The sequence below is a fragment of the Gorilla gorilla genome, chromosome X (assembly GCF_029281585.2).
Source record: "Gorilla gorilla gorilla isolate KB3781 chromosome X, NHGRI_mGorGor1-v2.1_pri, whole genome shotgun sequence".
Classification (NCBI taxonomy): domain Eukaryota; kingdom Metazoa; phylum Chordata; class Mammalia; order Primates; family Hominidae; genus Gorilla; species Gorilla gorilla.
In genome coordinates, this window is record NC_073247.2 from 131,570,917 (window position 1) to 131,588,560 (window position 17,644).

At 45.0% G+C, this 17,644-nt stretch overlaps 2 protein-coding genes across 2 annotated transcripts; one reads left to right on the forward strand and one right to left on the reverse strand.

The window, feature by feature from the left end:
• Positions 1-4,069: 4,069 nt before the first annotated feature.
• On the reverse strand, positions 4,070-5,151 carry RNF113A (ring finger protein 113A). The gene has a single exon (XM_004064792.4). The coding sequence runs from the start codon at positions 5,149-5,151 to the stop codon at positions 4,120-4,122; it is 1,032 nt and encodes a 343-aa protein (XP_004064840.1). The 3' UTR covers positions 4,070-4,119.
• A 255-nt stretch (positions 5,152-5,406) lies between these two features.
• On the forward strand, positions 5,407-10,131 carry NDUFA1 (NADH:ubiquinone oxidoreductase subunit A1). Its single transcript, XM_004064793.5, has 3 exons — positions 5,407-5,551; positions 6,852-6,941; positions 10,049-10,131. Exons 1-3 carry the CDS (start codon positions 5,450-5,452, stop codon positions 10,067-10,069), a joined length of 213 nt encoding a protein of 70 aa, XP_004064841.1. The 5' UTR covers positions 5,407-5,449; the 3' UTR covers positions 10,070-10,131.
• Positions 10,132-17,644: the final 7,513 nt, after the last annotated feature.

Genomic DNA, 17,644 nt, shown 5'->3' on the forward strand with positions numbered 1-17,644 from the left:
CGGCCTCCCAAAGTGCTGGGATTACAGGCGTGAGCCACTGCGCCTGGCCCTTAAAATGCTTTCATAGCGCATTTTTGCCCTTCAGATAAAGTCCAAAGTCCTTAACATGACTTGCAAGGTGTCTGCTCTTTGGCCCTGACTACCTTGTCTCTTTTCCCCAGCCACCTTAGACTGCCTTGAGTTTTTAGCTGGAGGCAGTCTCTCACATCAGGGCCTTAGTATATACACTTGTCCCTCTACCTGAGATACTCTTTCTCCAACTCACCTCTCGGGTCTCAGTTTGAGGCTCATTTCCTAGGGGAGACATAGGTGCCCTGACCTTTCAAACTAGGTAAGCTCCTTTAGGGTCCAGCTGCAACCTCATCTCTTCTGGAGTGCTTGCTTCCCTCTACATATTTAGTTTCTTTTAAATTGTAAGAATAACTATTTAGTTCCCACCTATGAAATGAAGTTGTACCATTTAATTAAAGGTGATGAAAATATTCCTGAACTGTAGAAAATGTAATCATAAGCTTGTAAACATGAAAAGTACTTTGAGTACACTATTGATTTAGGTGCTTTTATGGAGTTACGGTCCCTTTTAAGAATCTGCTGAATGCTACGGACTCCAGAATAATGCTCATTTGCAAGTACATTGTATACTTTTTCAAAATTCACAGAAAAGGCTGGGTACGGTGGCTCACGTCTGTAATCCCAGCACTTTGGGAGGCCGAGGCAGGCAGATCACTTGAGGCCAGGAGTTCCAGACCAGCCTGGCCAACACAGTGAAACCCCATCCCTACTAAAAATACAAAAAACTAGCTGGACGTGGTAGTGCATGCCTGTAATTCCAGCTACTTGGGAGGCTGAGGCAGGAGGATTGCTTGAACTTGGGAGGCAGAGGTAGCAGTGAGCCGAGATTGCGCTACTGCACTCCAGCCTGGGCGACAGAGTGAGACCCTGTCTCAAGACCAAAAAAAAAGAAAGAAGAAAAAAAGATTCACAGACAAGTATTAAAAAACGTCATGTGGAGAGTAGTGCACAAACGTCATCTTTCTCTTGCCCTCTCAACTCTTTAAGACTGATTTATGCTCTTAATTCTGTCGCTTCTCTGTTCTACCTCCTAGAATTTAGTCATCAGCAGCATTCTTTCACCTTTTATCATCTGTGTTTTCTCCTGGACCTTTTTTCTCAGCTTATATAATAGATAACAATTCAAAGTATATCTTTTTCCATAACACTTTATTCTACTTTTGAATAACTTTTTTTATTTTTATTTTTTAGAGATGGGAGTCTTGCTATGTTGCCCATGCTGTTCTCAAACTCCTGAGCTCAAGTGATCCTCTAATCTTGGCCTTATGAAGTCCTGGGATTATAGGCATGAGCCACTGTGCCCAACCCTGAATAACTTTTTTAGTATAAATTATCAGAAATAGTTAAAAAAAAGAACATTTTTTTCTGGTTCTTTTGCTACTCATTGCCATATTTCTCTCTCTTTTTTTTTTTTTTTTTTGAGACAGGGTCTCACTCCTGTCACCCAGGTTGGAGTGTAGTAGCGCAATCATGGCTCACTGCAGCCTTGATCTTCTGGGTTCAAGGGATTCTCCCACCTCAGCCTCCTGAGTAGCTGGGACTACAGGTGCACATCACCACACCCGGCTAAAATTTTTGCTTGTTTTTTGTAGAGACGGGGGTCTCCCTGTTGCCCAGGCTGGTCTCCAACTCCTGGCCTCAAGTGATCCTCCCATCTCAGCCTCTAAATGTGCTGAGATTACAGGCGTGAGCCACTGCACCTTGCCTCCATGACACTTTTCATTTATTTCCTTTTCGTCCGAAGCTTTGTGTAGGACATGACACTTTTCAAAATGCTTTCCTAGACCAGGTATGGTGGCTTATGCCTGTAATCCCTGCATGTTGGGAAGCTGAGGCGGGAGGATTGCTTGAAGCCAGGAGTTTGAGATGGGCTTGGGCAACATAGGAGATCCTATTTGAAATTAAAAGAAACGAAACAGGCAGGGCACAGTGGCTCACACCTGTAATCTCAGCACTTTAGGAAGCCCAGGCGGGTGGATCACATGAGGTCAGGAGTTCGAGACCAGCTCAGGAGGCTGAGGCAGGAGAATTGCTTGAACCTGGGAGGTGGAGGTTGCAGTGAGCTGAGATTATGCCACTGCATTCCAGCCTGGGTGGCACAGCGAGACTCTGTCTAAAAAACAAACAAACAAACAGTCATTATTCAATGTCCAGCTCCATGAGGGCAGGGGCTGTGTCCATCTTGTTCACTGCTAATATCCCCCATGCCAAGCACAGTGCCTGATAGAGAGTAGCTACTCAAAGAATATCTTTAGGCCGGGCACAGTGGCTCATGCATGTAATCCCAGCATTTTGGGAGGCAGAGGCGGGCGGATCACGAGGTCAGAAGTTCAAGACCAGCCTGACCAATATGGTGAAACCCTGTCTCTACTAAAAATACAAAAATTAGCTGGGTGTGGTGGTGCACGTCTGTAGTCCCAGCTACTCGGGAGGCTGAGGCAGGAGAATTGCTTGAACCTGGGAGGCGGAGGTTGCAATGAGCCAAGATCGCGCCACTGCACTCCAGCCTGGACAACAGAGCAAGACTCTGTCTCAAAAAAAAAAAAAAAAAGGAATATCTTTAAACGGATTAATGAATGTGAATAAAAACCACTAACCCAGAATTTATTCTTGCATCTGTTTCGTGGGATTAGCCCAAATTCTAGCCATGTCAATAAAAATTTACTAATCATTTGGCCTAACTGGCCTCCCGGCCTCGTGTTCCATCTCCCTTGTGAGCCATCCTATAGCCGCAACCACAGTAACACTAAAACAAACAAACAAACAAAAAAACCCAAGTCTGATTGTGTTCTCTTCCCAAACCTCTGCTATCTCCCCCGCTGCCTACAAAATACAGTCAACGCTCCTCAGCTTGGATTCAAGGCTTTGGCCCCAATCTCCCTTTTTAAACCTCTCTAGGCTTATTTATTAAGTGCTTATTATATGCCAAGCACTAGGCTAGTCACTGAGTTCATAAACCAGTTGGAGAGACAGGTACATTGACTAATTTTAATAAGGTGTGATCAGCACTATTACAGAGACTGTGAGAACACAGATAGTTTCAGGTAATGGATGATAAAATATTGTTTTTGCCCTCTGCAGGTTCACGAGTTCTGTCTACAATAGCAATGTCCAATACAGTGGTCAGACACATTTTAAGTGCTCAATAGCCACCTGAGGCTAGTCCTGTCACACTGGATAGCTGAGCACAGATACTTTTATCACCCATGGACGTGGGGGTTAACTATAGCTGCTTCCAAGGCAGCAAGGGAGCCGGGTTCGGTGGCTCACACCTGTAATCCCAGCACTTTGGGAGGCCGAGGCAGGTGGATCACGAGGCCAGGCGATCGAGACCATCCTGGCTAGTATGGTGAAACCCCGTCTCTACTAAAAATAAAAAAAAATAAAATAAAAAAAAAAATTAGCCGGGTGTGGTGGCATGCGCCTGTAGTCTCAGCTACGCGGGAGGCTGAGGCAGGGGAATCGCTTGAACCGGGGAGGCGGAGGTTGCAGTGAGCTGAGATCGCGCCACTGCACTCTAGCCTGGGCAAAAGAGCGAGACTCCGTCTCAAAAACAAATAAATAAATAAATAACCAAGACAGCAAGGAACATTTCCCATATGTGAAGCCTGTGGTGCTAGCTACCAATTCCCCAAACACAACCCCTCCCCCCCCACACCTTGGCTCGGGTATATTTTGTAGTACAGGCTCCCAAGAGAAAGAATGCATGAAAGTACTTTGTAAACTATTAAGTGATACAGAAATGTGATATAATAAACAGGCTCAGAGGTCTTGCTTTCATCATGGCTTTGGTTACTTCGAGCAAATTATAGCTCTTTTCTCAAACTACTCCCACCCGTATAATTTATGCCAAAGTGTTCTGTAAAGAAACACAGGCAAAATGGTTATCCTAGGGCTAAAAATCCTGACTATACCTACCTTGAAGCTTTTAGTCCAGGACCCTACTTCACCACCCGCCTTCTCTGTCACTTTCTCTACAAAGGAAGGACACGAAGACTTCCAAAAGAACAAAACGTTTATTTTTTAAATTTAAGAATTATGGGAAACCTAGGTAATGGGAATTGCATCCTCATCGGGGTCTTCTGGCAAGTCGGAAGCACCACCCTCTCCTGTAGCTCGATGCTTCTCTAGTTTAGCAATCAATTCTTTCGCTGGATTGAAGACGCCATTGGTCTGCTGGTCACAGACATAGCAGCGCGGGGTGGTGCGGAAATGCTGCAGTGCACAGCTCTCGCAGAAATAATGCCTGCACTTGGTGACAACTGGGTTTTGGAAGCTCTGGCGACAGATGAAACACTTGAATGGTATTTCCTCATCATCGCTTCCCACTTCATAGTTTTCATCCTCATAGACACCATAGCGACCCTCATCAAGCTCACGTTCGATCTGCCACCCATGCTTGTAATCTGAACGGTCATGGAGGAATTTGCAGCTGTCTCCGAAGCCGCAGAAGCCAGTCTCTTTGTAGTCCTTACAGATGTCGGGCTGGTAATCCCAGCGCACGGTGGCACGTAGATGCTCGGGCGCTCGGATGGGGCCCTTCCTCACCATCCCGGAAGAGGCATTGCCCATAGACGTATCCTTGGGCTTCATGTATTTCTGATAATTGTTGATTCCCCGATAGATCTTGTCATCCTCCTTGCCCCTCAGCTCCTCCTGGATCTTCTGGCTGCGCTCAAAGATGGCTTGTGCATCGCGCTCTTTCTCTGTGTCCAGCTCATAGACAGCTGTCGCTCCCATATCCTCTGGTCCCACGGGTTTCGCCGAACGGGTGGATTTATAAACCACGCCGAGACTCTCGGGCTCATTTTCCTCTTCCTCTTCGCTGCTCAAGTCGCCGTAAGCCGCCTTCTGTTTACCACTGTCACGGGTCTTCTGTATCATTGGATTGTGGGTCACCCGCTTCTTTTCCGGTCGAACCACAGTGCAGCCTTCGTCGCTACTGCTGCCGCTTTCTCCGGGCTCTGGGTCGCAGGCCGGGCGCTTTCTGCGTCCAGCAGCCCCTTTCCGCCCAGGCTTTTTGAAAAGGAAGGTGCACACCTGATCCACCGCCTTTCCTGGAGAAAGCTGCTCTGCCATTTTAGAGTCCCGAGCTCCGAAACAGCCGTGGCTGCCTGGGTTGCACTTGGCCCCTGCACGTCACTCCACGTTGCGCGCTCCGCCAGGAGTCGAAGCAAAAGACACTGACGGAAGAGGACTGCGAGAGCGCGAGCGCCCGTCTCTCTTGTGCCGTAGCAGATTCCGTCGCTTCTTCCGGAGCCGTACGTGGCACCGCCCCGCTCGCGGGCGGCCGCGGGGCTTGCTGGGAAGAGAGGCGAAGCCAGGTCACTTTTCAAGGACCCAGAAGTAGGGTTTTGGCCTAGGTAACGGGGCAGAGATGTGGTTCGAGATTCTCCCCGGACTCTCCGTCATGGGCGTGTGCTTGTTGATTCCAGGACTGGCTACTGCGTACATCCACAGGTTCACTAACGGGGGCAAGGTAAGCCGGCTTCGGCCCGGGGGCCGACTCCACGGGCTGATTTCCGAAAAGGGTGGTGGGCAGGGAGACCGTCAGCCTGCGAACCCTCTCTCCGAGGTCGGCCCTCTACTTGCTTCCGGTTGCCTAGAAGCCGAGGCTTGCGAAACGAAGCCCGATAGAAACCACATCCTGCTCTAGTGAAAAACAGCGTTTCTGGGTGTATCAGAGTGGGCCTTAGGGCAGAGTAGCGACGCGGGGGCCGGGAAGGTAGATTAGAAGAGGTGGCTCAAGCCTGAGAATCGCTCACTGCAACCTCCGCCTTCTGGGTTCAAGAGATTCTCCTGGTTGGGCGCGGTGGCTCACGCCTGTAATCCCAGCACTTTGGGAGACCGAGGCGAGCGGATCACCTGAGGTCGGGAGTTCGATACCAGCCTGACCAACATGGAGAAACCCCGTCTCTACTAAAAATACAAAATTAGCTGGGCGTGGTGGCGCATGCCTGTAATCCCAGCTACTCGGGAGGCTGAGGCAGGAGAATCACTTGAACCCAGGAGGCGGAGGTTGCGATGAGCCGAGATCGCGCCACTGCACTCCAGCCTGGGCAACAGGAGCGAAACTCCGTCTCAAAAAAAAAAAAAAAATAGATTTTCCTGCTTCAGCCTCCCGAGTAGCCGGGACCACGCCTGGCTTTTTTTTTTTTTTTTTTTTTTTTTGTAGAGACGGGGTTTCATCATGTTGGCGAGGCTGGTCTCGAACTTCTGACCTCGGGTGATCCACCCGCCTTGACCTCCCAAAGTGCTGGGATTACAGGCGTGAGCCGCCGCGACCGGCCACCCTTGACTTTTTTATTCCCCACTTTCTCTTGCAAGCCTTTAGGAATTTACTGCGAGATCTAGTTTTTTTACATCAGGATTCATTTTCCCCTCTTCCTAGCTCTTCACATCATCTCTAGAGTACAGAGTATAAATTTATTTACTTTTTGATTTTGTTATTGTTCTTCACGTGTGATCTACAGCTGTTGTTTCTTAGTGTCCCAAAAGGCAACAACTAGATATTTCTTTTCTTTTTTTTTAAAAAAAAAAAAAAAAGGAAAAAAAATTCATGTTGGTTAAAATAGTGTAAAAAGTCACAGGTACCAACTTAATCCTAAAGTTTAGTGGTCTGATTTTATTTAGGAGATTCTGTTCTTGTACTACTAATTTGCATTTTTATTTAAACGATGATTCCATTTCTCTGGAATGTCCCTTTTAAAAATTGTAATATCTATCAATTGGGTCACTCACTTTTATAAACTGCAACAATAATTGTCTCTTATTTGAAGGAAAAAAGGGTTGCTCATTTTGGGTATCACTGGAATCTGATGGAAAGAGATAGGCGCATCTCTGGAGTTGATCGTTACTATGTGTCAAAGGTAAGATGCCACTTTGATGCCAGCCTTTTGCCAGGGTTGAGGTGGGTTCTGGTAATGCCTTGCCAAGGGTCATACAGTGCTAATATATAACTAGCATTTTCTTATCTACTAGTGAGGTTGGCATCTTTTTACATATTTAATCTTTTATATTTCTTTTTTCTTTTTTAGTTTTTTTTCTGTCATATATTTCTTATTCTGTGGATTGTTGCCTGTATCCTTTGCCTGTTCCATTGTCTTTTTCTTTTTGAGCTATGGTTCTTTATATATTCTAGACTTTAATTTTTTTGTCTATTTTATATATGACATTTTTCCCAGTCTGCTGTTTGTCTTTTTCACTTTATGATGTTTTTCATCAGGTAGTTCTAAATTTTGATATTCAATGTATCATGTTTTGTTGTTCTGGATTCTAGGTTTTATGTCTCCCGTACAAAGGCCTTTTCTATCTAAGATTATAAAAATACGTTCAAAAAATAAAATAGAGACAGTCTTGCTGTGTTGCCCAGGCTGGCCCTCAAACTCATAGGCTCAAGTGATCTTCTTGCCTCAGCCTTCGGAGGAGCTGGGACTGCAGGTGTGCCACTATACCTGGCTCATAAAAATACTTTTAAAAAATAATTTCTCCTAATATTGTTAGTTTCTTTAAAAAATTAGTTATTTGGTTACATCTACAGGTCATTTTGGAGTATAATGTGAAGGGAGGATTAACTTTACTTTTTTCCAACAGGTAGCTAGTTATCGCAATTACCCATTTATAGAAGAGTTTAGTAGTCCTAGCTACTCAGAAGGCTGAGGCAGGAGGATAGCTTGAGCCCAGGGGTTCGAGGCTGCAGTGAACTAGGATCGTACCACTGCACTCCAGCCCGGGCGAGAGAATGAGAGCCTGTCTCAAAAAAAAAAAAAAAAAACCACCAAGCACCCAATTCATTTTTATTTGTAATACCACTCTGGTAAACTAAATTTCCATGTACACATGGGCCTGTTTCACAGATGTGCTTTTCTATACTCTAGGTCTGCCTATTCCTGCAACAATACTTCATTTAAAGAATTACTATAATTTTATATTTTGATTCAATTATGACATTGCCATTTTTGTAGGTCAAAAACGACCAAGCAGTAGCATTTCATAAGGCTCAACTTAATAGTATATTTTTTGTTTTTCTGTGTTTTTTTTTTTTGTTTTTTGAGACAAGGTCTCACTCTGTCACTCAGTCTGGAGTGCAGTGGTGCAATCTTGGCTCACTGCAACCCCCGCCTCCCGGGTTCAAGCGATTCTTGTGCCTCAGCCTCCTGAGTAGCTGGGATTACAGGCACCTGCCACCATGCCCAGCTAAATTTTTTTTTGTACTTTTTGGTAGAGATGGAGTTTCACCATGTTGGCCAGGCTGGTTTCCTAACTCCTGACCTCAAGTGATCCGCCCACCTCAACCTTCCAAAGTGTTAGGATTACAGGCGTGAGCCCCTACTCCTGGCCCTAATAGTATGTTTTTATATTTTGTAGGAGTAGTTCATTCTCATACTTCTTTTAAAAATGTTTACTTTTTAATATTTTCTCCTTCCTCATTTATTCCTCACAACAAACCTAAGTAAATAGTATTTCCATTTTATAGACAAGGGTCAGAGTGATTAAGTAATATTATAAGGACTCAACCTGGGTGATACACCTCTCAGTAGAGAGGTAGTTGAGAATCTAATCCAATGAACATGATAATAGATATCTACTTATCTGGAGCCATATTTCTCAAAGTATGGTCCAAGAATAACCATCAGAATCACCTAGCATGTGAGACAGAATTAGGATTTCTAAGAGATGGCTCCAAGAAGATACAGTTTTAACTTCTCTTAAGGCAGTTCTTCCTGTAATAGTAAACCAAATACCTGGACTATGTTATTTAATACCTAGAAGAAGTGTCATCACTGATGAGTCTTTTTTTTTTTTTTTTTTGAGACGGAGTCTTGCTCTGTCGCCTAGGCCGGAGTGCAGTGGAATGATCTTGGCTCACTGCAAGCTCCACCCACCAGGTTCAAGCGATTCTCCTGCCTCAGCCTCACGAATAGCTGGGATTACAGGTGCGCTGTAATTTTTGTACTTTTAGTAGAGACAGGGTTTCGCCATCTTGGCCAGGCTGATCTTGAACTCCTGACCTCATGATCCACCCACCTCGGCCTCCCAAAGTGCTGGGATTACAGGCGTGAGCCACCACGCCAGGTGTAATCTTTTAATTTATAGCTTCTGAAGTATTTGGTTGTCAACTTAGTAAGATCCAGTAGGTATTTTGAATAGATAGTGTAGTGCTTGTCAGAGAAGGGTTCGGGAGTTGGGGTCCCTGAATTCTGGCTCTGCTAATTCCTTATGGACTTAAGCAGGTGACTTTTAACCTCTCTGAGCCTCCATTTCCTCATTTGTAAAAAAAATGGAATGAGAATAATAGTATCTACCTCTTGTTGGCTGTTATTTTTTAAAACAGATTTTACCTTCTTGTCCTCTGACTCACTGAGGTGCTTTGTAAAAGGATCCAGGTGGAGGCCAGGCACAGTGGCTCACACCTGTAATCCTAGCACTTTGGGAGGCCGAGGCAGGTGGATCCCCTGAGGTCAGGAGTTCTAGACCAGCCTGGCCAACATGGCGAAACCCCTTCTCTACTAAAAATACAAAAATCAGCTGGGCATGGTGGCGCACGCCTTCAATCCTAGCTACTTGGGAGGCTGAGGAAGGAGAATTGCTTGAACCTGGGAGATGCAGGTTGCATCTCGCCTCACTGCACTCCAGCCTGCATGACGGGAGTGAGACTCCATCTCAAAAAAAAAAAAAAAAGGATCCAGGTGGTAAAGAGTTGCTTGACTTTAGTTCTGATTGGGGGTCGGGGAAGGTTTGTTTCATATAAAGCAATATGCTGCTGTCAGAAAATGAAAACTAGAAATCATTACAGGTTATTCTTCAGTGATTATAAAATTTAATCCAATGTATTGTTGCAGTTAGAGAAATGTGGGATGTGGAAGCACTCTTTTTAATAACAGAATGCCATTTAATGACACTGGAAATAAAAGTACATGGCATATCTTTGATGGGAACAGACTTGTCACATTCTCCTTTTTAAACTGTTTTTCAGGGTTTGGAGAACATTGATTAAGGAAGCATTTTCCTGATTGATGAAAAAAATAACTCAGTTATGGCCATCTACCCCTGCTAGAAGGTTACAGTGTATTATGTAGCATGCAATGTGTTATGTAGTGCTTAATAAAAATAAAATGAAAAAAATGCATTTCTTTTTTTTAAATATGTTACACAAAATCAAGCAATCTACCCAATGTAGTCTTTATCACTTAAAAAAAACTAGAAGGCAACTGCGAGGCTTGTATAGACATAATGTACATCCATAATGTACATCAAGCACCTGTCTCTGTGCCTAGCAGCTAATACTTCATAAATTGTAGTTGCTACTATTGTAATAGACACTAGTATATTTTATTTAACTTTATTTATTTATTTTTTTAGACAGAGTCTTGCTCTGTTGCCCAGGCTGGAGTTCAGTGGCTCAATCTCGGCTCATTGCAACCTCCGACTCCCAAGTGCAAGTGATTCTCCTGCCTCAGCCTCCTGAGTAGCTGGGATTACAGGCGCCTGCCACTGCACCTGGCTAATTTTTATATTTTTAATAGAGACGGGGTTTTACCATCTTGGTCAGGCTGGTCTTGAACTCCTGACCCCGTGATCCACCTGCCTCGGCCTCCCAAAGTGCTGGGATTACAGGTGTGAGCCACCACGGCTGGCCAGTTTTTATATTTTTAGTAGAGACAGGGTTTCACCATGTTGGCCAGGCTGGTCTCGAATTCCTGACCTCAAGTGATCCACCCACCTTGGCATCCCAAAGTGCTGGGATTACAGGTGTGAGCCATTTTGCCCGGCTGACATTAGTAAATTTTACAAACATAGTTTCTTCAGAGATGACCAGGGGAATACAGAAAAAGTATTTTTTTTCTAGTTCCTTTTCTGAGTGGATCCTACAATGTTTAAAATTCCAGTTGGTTAGGTTTGAGCTGAGAGGGGTGTAAGTAGATAATTCCAGGCCGGGCGCAGTGGTGGTGTGAGACAGGAGAATGGTTTGAAATCGGGAGGTGGAGGTTGCCGTGAGCTGAGATTGTGCCACTGCACTCCAGCCTGGGTGACAGTGACAGAGTGAGACTCCGTCTCCAAAAAAAAAAAAAAAAATTCCAGTTGGGATATGTTTAAAACAGATTGCACCTTCAACCTTCATACATCCTGTATAGTATCTAACAAATAGTATATGCTTAAGTTAATTTTTGTTTTAGTATACAGCAACAGCAATCATTTGGTTTATTAAAATGAGAGTGTACTGAGCACTTGAAATAGAGATGCGTGTTCAACGTTAAAGGTAACCAAAGATGAAGATCTGAAAAGATAAAACTAAAGATGGTGATAACTCCATGTGTATAAAGCAACACCACAGATGACACTTCCAGGTGAGAATACTAAGTTGCTTTTCATTGCTTATCCAGTTTAACATTTGATCTGGTTACCTTGAACATGCCTGCACTGTGTGATTGCCATTGATCTAATTTTATAGGGCGGGGCTTATAGAAGGAAGTGGTGTTTAAACTTACAGTGGTGGCTGGATTGTGCCATCCCTTGATCGGCAATGACCTTTTACTTTTTACTCTATAAGAAAAGCCTGGTCATGATTACAAACTTAATAGAACCTGTATTATCATTTAATGCTTCACAGGCCTTGTGTAATTGACTGTTAGGAGAACTATCGCTGGCCGGGCGGTGGCTCACACCTGTAATTCCAGCACTTTGGGAGGCCGGTGGATCACCTGACATCGGGAGTTCAAGACCTGACTGATCAACATAGAGAAACCCCGTCCCTACTAAAAATAACAAAACTAGCTGGGTATGGTGGCACATGCCTGTAATCCCAGCTACTCTGGAGGCTGAGGCAGGAGAATTGCTTGAACCCAGGAGGCAGAGGTTGCAGTGAGCTGAGATTGCGCCACCGCACTCCATCCTGGGCAACAAGAGTGAAATTCTGTCTCAAAAAAAACAAAAAACAAACAAAAAAAAACTATCCCTGGAAAGGAAGGAAGAGGGCAAGTAGTACACCTAGGGAGTTGTGGATACAGAAGATGTGTTGAAAACATGACTGATCTATTACTACTTTTATTGATTTTTAGGTCTGTTATTTCTCCATTTTGCCTGTAGGCAGGGATCATCCCCTAAATTTTTATGTCCTTAGACGACTGTCACAGCTACACAGCTGTATAGTGAGGGGCTACAAAATGACAGGTAGAGTTGGTTAGGTTCACGGTTAAGAGTCCAAATTCTTCACTGCCCTATTTTGTAGCATCTGCTGTGAAATTGAGCTTTATTTTTGTACTCTACTGCTAGGGGGTGAGCCAGATTAAAGCACTTTGAAGATAGAAGATTTAACGGTGGATTTCTTTTCTTTTTTCTTTTCTTTTTTTTTCTGCAAGTGCAATTAGAAGGGTTTTCTTAAGCAGCTCTAACTGATGTGGTAAAGCTACTGATGTCAGATCCATCTGTCACCAGCTCTTAAGGCCTGTTAAAATGCTGCTTAGGAAACAATCCCATTTGCTCGGTTTTATTTACTATCATTAAGTTTTTAAAAAATAGATGTTATAGTCACCTAGCTCAAAATCCAACAATATGAGGTATGCAGTGAAAATAGTTGCTCTAATCCCCTGCCCAACACCTGTCAATTGTCACACCACCCCAAAGGGTTTCTTTTTCTTTTTATTTTTTTGAGATGGTGTTTTCGCTCTTGTCACCCAGGCTGGAGTGCAATGGCGTGATCTCAGCTCACTGCAACCTCCGCCTCCTGGGTTCAAGCAATTTTCCTGCCTCAGCCTCCCAAGTAGCTGGGATTACAGGCGCCCGCCACCACACTCAGCTAGTTTCTGTATTTTTAGTAGATAAGGGGTTTCACCATGTTGGCCAGGCTGGCCTTGAACTCCTGACCTCAGGTGATCCACCTGCCTTGGCCTCCCAAAGTGCTGGGATTACAGGTGTGAGCCACTGCGCCTGGCGTGGGTTTCTTTTTACTTTAAAAATAATCCTTTTTGGCTGGGCGCGGTGGCTCAAAAAAAAATCCTTTTTTATTAAACCCAAACCAAAAATGGTCAATAGTGTTTCTTTTTCTTTTTTTCTTTTTTTCGAGACAGGGTCTCACTCTGTCACCCAGGCTGGAGTGCAGTAGCGAGATCTTAGCTCACTGCAACCACTGCTTCCTGGGCTCAAGTGATCCTCCCACCTCAGCCTCCTGAGTAGCTGGGACCACAGGCACTTACCACCACGCCTGGCTAATTGTATTTTTTGTAGAGACAGGGTTTTGCCATATTGCCCAGGCTGGTTTCGAACTCCTGGGCTCAAGAGATCTGCCAGCCTCGGCCTCCCAAAGTGTTGGGATTACAGGTATGAGCCACCGTACCTGGCCAATAGGGTTTCTTTTTGCACATACAAATACAAACGGGTTCTTCTGTCTTGTATGCAATTGTAGTATCTGACACATACTGTTCACTTCTTTGGAAGTTTGGAAGAATGGTTCTTGTTTGAAATTACATCTACCAGGTTGTTACTTGTAGGGTCAAATAAAGTAGTCAATAGGAAAAGACTGAAAAAAGATAGAGGAAGCCACACGTATTCAGAAGGAAGAGGAAGACAATGGCGTTGCCTTTTGTTTGGGAACCAAATGATCACTTAGCCAGTGGCAGAGCTGGGACTAGAATCCTGATGTTTTGACTCCCAACCTAGTGTATTGTTCTTTGTGGTTTACTTCACTAAACACTGATTGAGTAAATGCTACACGCCAGGTGCTGTACCTCAGATTTGAATATGACACCACAGGCCGGGTGCGGTACACCCCTGTAATCCCAACACTTTGGGAGGCTGAGGCGGGCAGATCACTTGAGGCCAGGAGTTCGAGACCAGCCTGGCCAACATAGCGAAACCCCCATCTCTACCAAAAAATAAAATGACCTAAAATGAATGTGACACAGAACTGCTCTGCAGGAACTCAGTCAGTGGGAGTGACAGACAACTATGTGAAGGATAAGTGCTGTGACAGAAGTTTGCAGAAGGTGCTGTGGGAGCGCAGAAGTAGGGCAACCCAGCCTTGGGTTGAGGGGAAAGGAAAGAGCTTAGGGATACGTTTCCAGAGGATGTCTACACTAAGCTGTCTGGAAGGCTGGATAGGATTTACGAGACAAACAACTGAGGGGAGGACATTCCAAGCAGAGGGAACAGCATAAGGGTGGGGACACAAATAGCATGGCTATGTGGGAAACTCTACAAGCAGTTCTGCAGAGCGAAGAGTGTGAGGCAGAAGAGAGGGACCAGAGAGGTTGGCAGGGCCCAGAACGTGAATGTCTCCCCCTGGGTGTCGGAATTCCTCCTGAGGGCGACTGGGAAGTCTAGCAGGAGGTAGGAGAGTGATGCGACTTGCGCACATCTGCCTGGCTGCTCTGCACAGTGGTTCTCAGCTGGATGAGTTTGCCTCCCAGGGCATATTGCAACGTCTGCAGACATTTTTCCTTGAGGCAACAGGAGGTATGGGTGGGGAGGTGTTGCTGACATCTAGTGGTTAGAAGCCAGTGATGCTTCTAAACATCCTAAGATGTACAGGACAGTCCCACGTTGACAGTTTCCAGTAGCCTTAAGTGTCAATAGTGCCAAGGTTGAGAAACTCTGAAAACAGTAGCAGGGTCTCCATTAAGGAACACAGTGGGAAGTGTTTTTTAAAAAAATTCTGCCTGGGCACAGTGGTTCACACTTGTAATCCTAGCACTTTGGGTGGTTGAGACAGGAGAACTGCTTGAGCCCAGGAGTTCAAGACCAGCCTGGGCAACACAGCAAAACTCCTTATCTATTTTGAAAAATAATATTAAAGAGTCCGGGCGCAGTGGTTCACACCTGTAATCCCAGCACTTTGGGAGGCCAGAGCGGGCCAATCACTTGAGGCCAGGAGTTTGAGACTAGCCTGGCCAACATGGTGAAACCTCATCTCTACTAAAAATACAAAAATTAGGCCAGGCGTGGTGGCTGACACCTGTAATCCCAGCACTTTGAGAGGCCGAGGCAGGCGGGTCACCTGAGGTCAGGAGTTCGAGACCAGCCTGGCCAACATGGTGAAACCCCATCTGTACCAAAAGTTACAAAAATTAGCCGGGCGTGGTGGTGTGCATCTGTAATCCCGGCTACTTGGGAGGCTGAGGCAGGAGAATCACTTGAAGCCGGGAGGTGAAGGTTGCAGTGAGCCGAGATCAAGCCACTGAACTCCATCCTGGGTGACAGAGGGAGACTCTGTCTCAAAAACAAACAAATAAATAAAAATACAAAAATTGCTGGGTGTTGTGGTGGGCACCTATAATCCCAGCTACTAGAGAAGCTGCAGCACAAGAATCACTTGAACCCAGGAGGCAGAGGTTGCAGTGAACCGAGATGGCGCCACTGCACTCCAGCCTGGGTGACAGAGTGAGACTCCCTCTCAAAAAAAAAAAAAAAAAAAAAGCGTTAAAGAGAGAAAAAAGTTTTAAAAAGTCCTAATTATTCAGAAATGTATGGGAGCAATTTCCCTTCTCCCTCCCTCTCCTGGTTCTTTTTTTCATTCAGATCTCTGTTGGCTCATCTGTAAACTTGAAGCATATCCCTTCCCTGGAGGTGTTTGTTTTTCCAAGGAAGTATCCTAATGTACTCTTCTTTTTTTTTTGTTTTGAGGCGGAGTTTTGCTCTTGTTGCTCAGGCTGGAGTGCAGTGGCGCAATCTCAGCTCACTGCAACCTCCACCCCCGGGGTTCAGCCAGTTCTCCTGCCTCAGCCTCCCGAATAGCTGGAATTACAGGCATGTGCACTACACCCAGTTAATTTTTTGTATTTTTAGTAGAGACGGTGTGTCACCATGTTGGCCAGGCTGGTCTCGAACTCCTGACTTCAGGTGATCCACCTGCCTTGGCCTCTCAAAGTGCTGGGATTACAGGCGTAAGCCACCATGCCCAGCCTCCCAATGTACTCTCAGTGATGTGCCTCAGCTTGAGAAGGCACAGAACAACATGTTTCTTTTCCAAATAGATGATGTAAGATGTGGAGACACAGAAAGTTGGGAGTAACTTCACATCAGGAAGCTGCACCACCTGTGGGTTGTGTGGCCTTTGGTAGGTCACATCACTAATCTTAGCTTCAGTTCTCCCATCTCTCAAGTGAGGACAGTATGTGCCCTGCATACGTCCTTGGGTAGCTGAGAAGATCTCACGAAATCATGTATGTGAAGTAGTTTGTAAGTGTACAGCCTCGTGCATGTGGAATGGACCATTGCTGCATTTTGAGCACCCCTTTAACAGCTCTCCAGCCAACCCCCAAATCCCTCAGGCACTTACACAAAAGTGATGTTGGGAGGACCCTCAGGCCAGGTCTTTGGTCCCCTGTTAGAGTGGTCACAGCTAGGGAATCTCAGAGCACTGCAAGGACAACAGACGGTAGGAACTTTGATGAAGACACTAATTGTTTGGAAGCTGTTTTCTGAAAGCAGAGCTAAAAACGCAGTTTCATGCCACTGTGAGAACCGAGTGCCTGGTTACCCCTCTCAGCTCTTGCTGCTTGCTCTGCTCTAAGGGAAGGTGCTGAATGGATAGGACTGAAGCTGGCCATTCTCACCAAGAAGCTTCTGGTTGAGGGTAAGGGATGGAGGATGAGAGTTAAACATCAGTTGGTTTTCAAGATTCCATATCACTCTGATACTTCTGTGAACTGAGAAATTATTCTCCTGTACTTCTGTGGGAAACAAGGCACATGGTACAATTTTAGGTTTTTTTTTTTCTATACCAAGTGTATAGATTTGGATTTTAGATATCAAAAGAGACTGTCATTCAGCTTACTGGTTTGGGTCTGTCTGTGCTTGTGTAATGCTCCCTCTGTCACCTCATCCATACCCTCCTGACCAAATATTTTATCTTTGAGGTTTGAATACTATAGAATTTTTTTTTTTTTTGAGATGGAATCTCACTCTGTCACCCAGGCTGGAGTGCAATGGCATGAGTGGTGGAGTGCTCGGCTCACTGCAACTTCTGCCTCCTGGGTTCAAGTGGTTCTCCTGCCTCAGCCTCCGAGTAGTTGGGATTACAGGCGCCCCCCACCATGCCTGGCTAATTTTGTATTTTTAGTAGAGACGGGGTTTCACCATGTTGGCCAGGCTGATCTTGAACTCCTGACCTCAAGTGATCAACCCATCTCGGCCTCCCAAAGTGCTAGGGTTACAGATGTGAGCCACCACACATGGCCAATTGTCACATTTTGATGCAGTTTTGATAAAAGGCAGAGAGAAAGAAATTCCTATAAAGAATAAATCCTGTGTTATGTTTACATAATCTTTAATTGTTAAGTTTTTTTGGCATATTTCTGTACCCTATATGTCTTATGCTATTGTCTGTAATACTCCTTCCTCCAACCCCAAAGACTCTTCTGCAACAGAAATCCAAATAATTGCTTTTAGGATTTCCACAAATCTTGATTCACCATTAGACACATAATTGTTCTTTACAGGGCACCACTGAGAAAATGACCCAGCAGATATTACTTGTATAAACTCAAGCAACTGTTGCTTTATTCGTTTGAACACATTTGGTATCATCCATTGTTTTGGTTCTTCGTAGGTGCCTTCCTCAGTTCGAGCAAACATG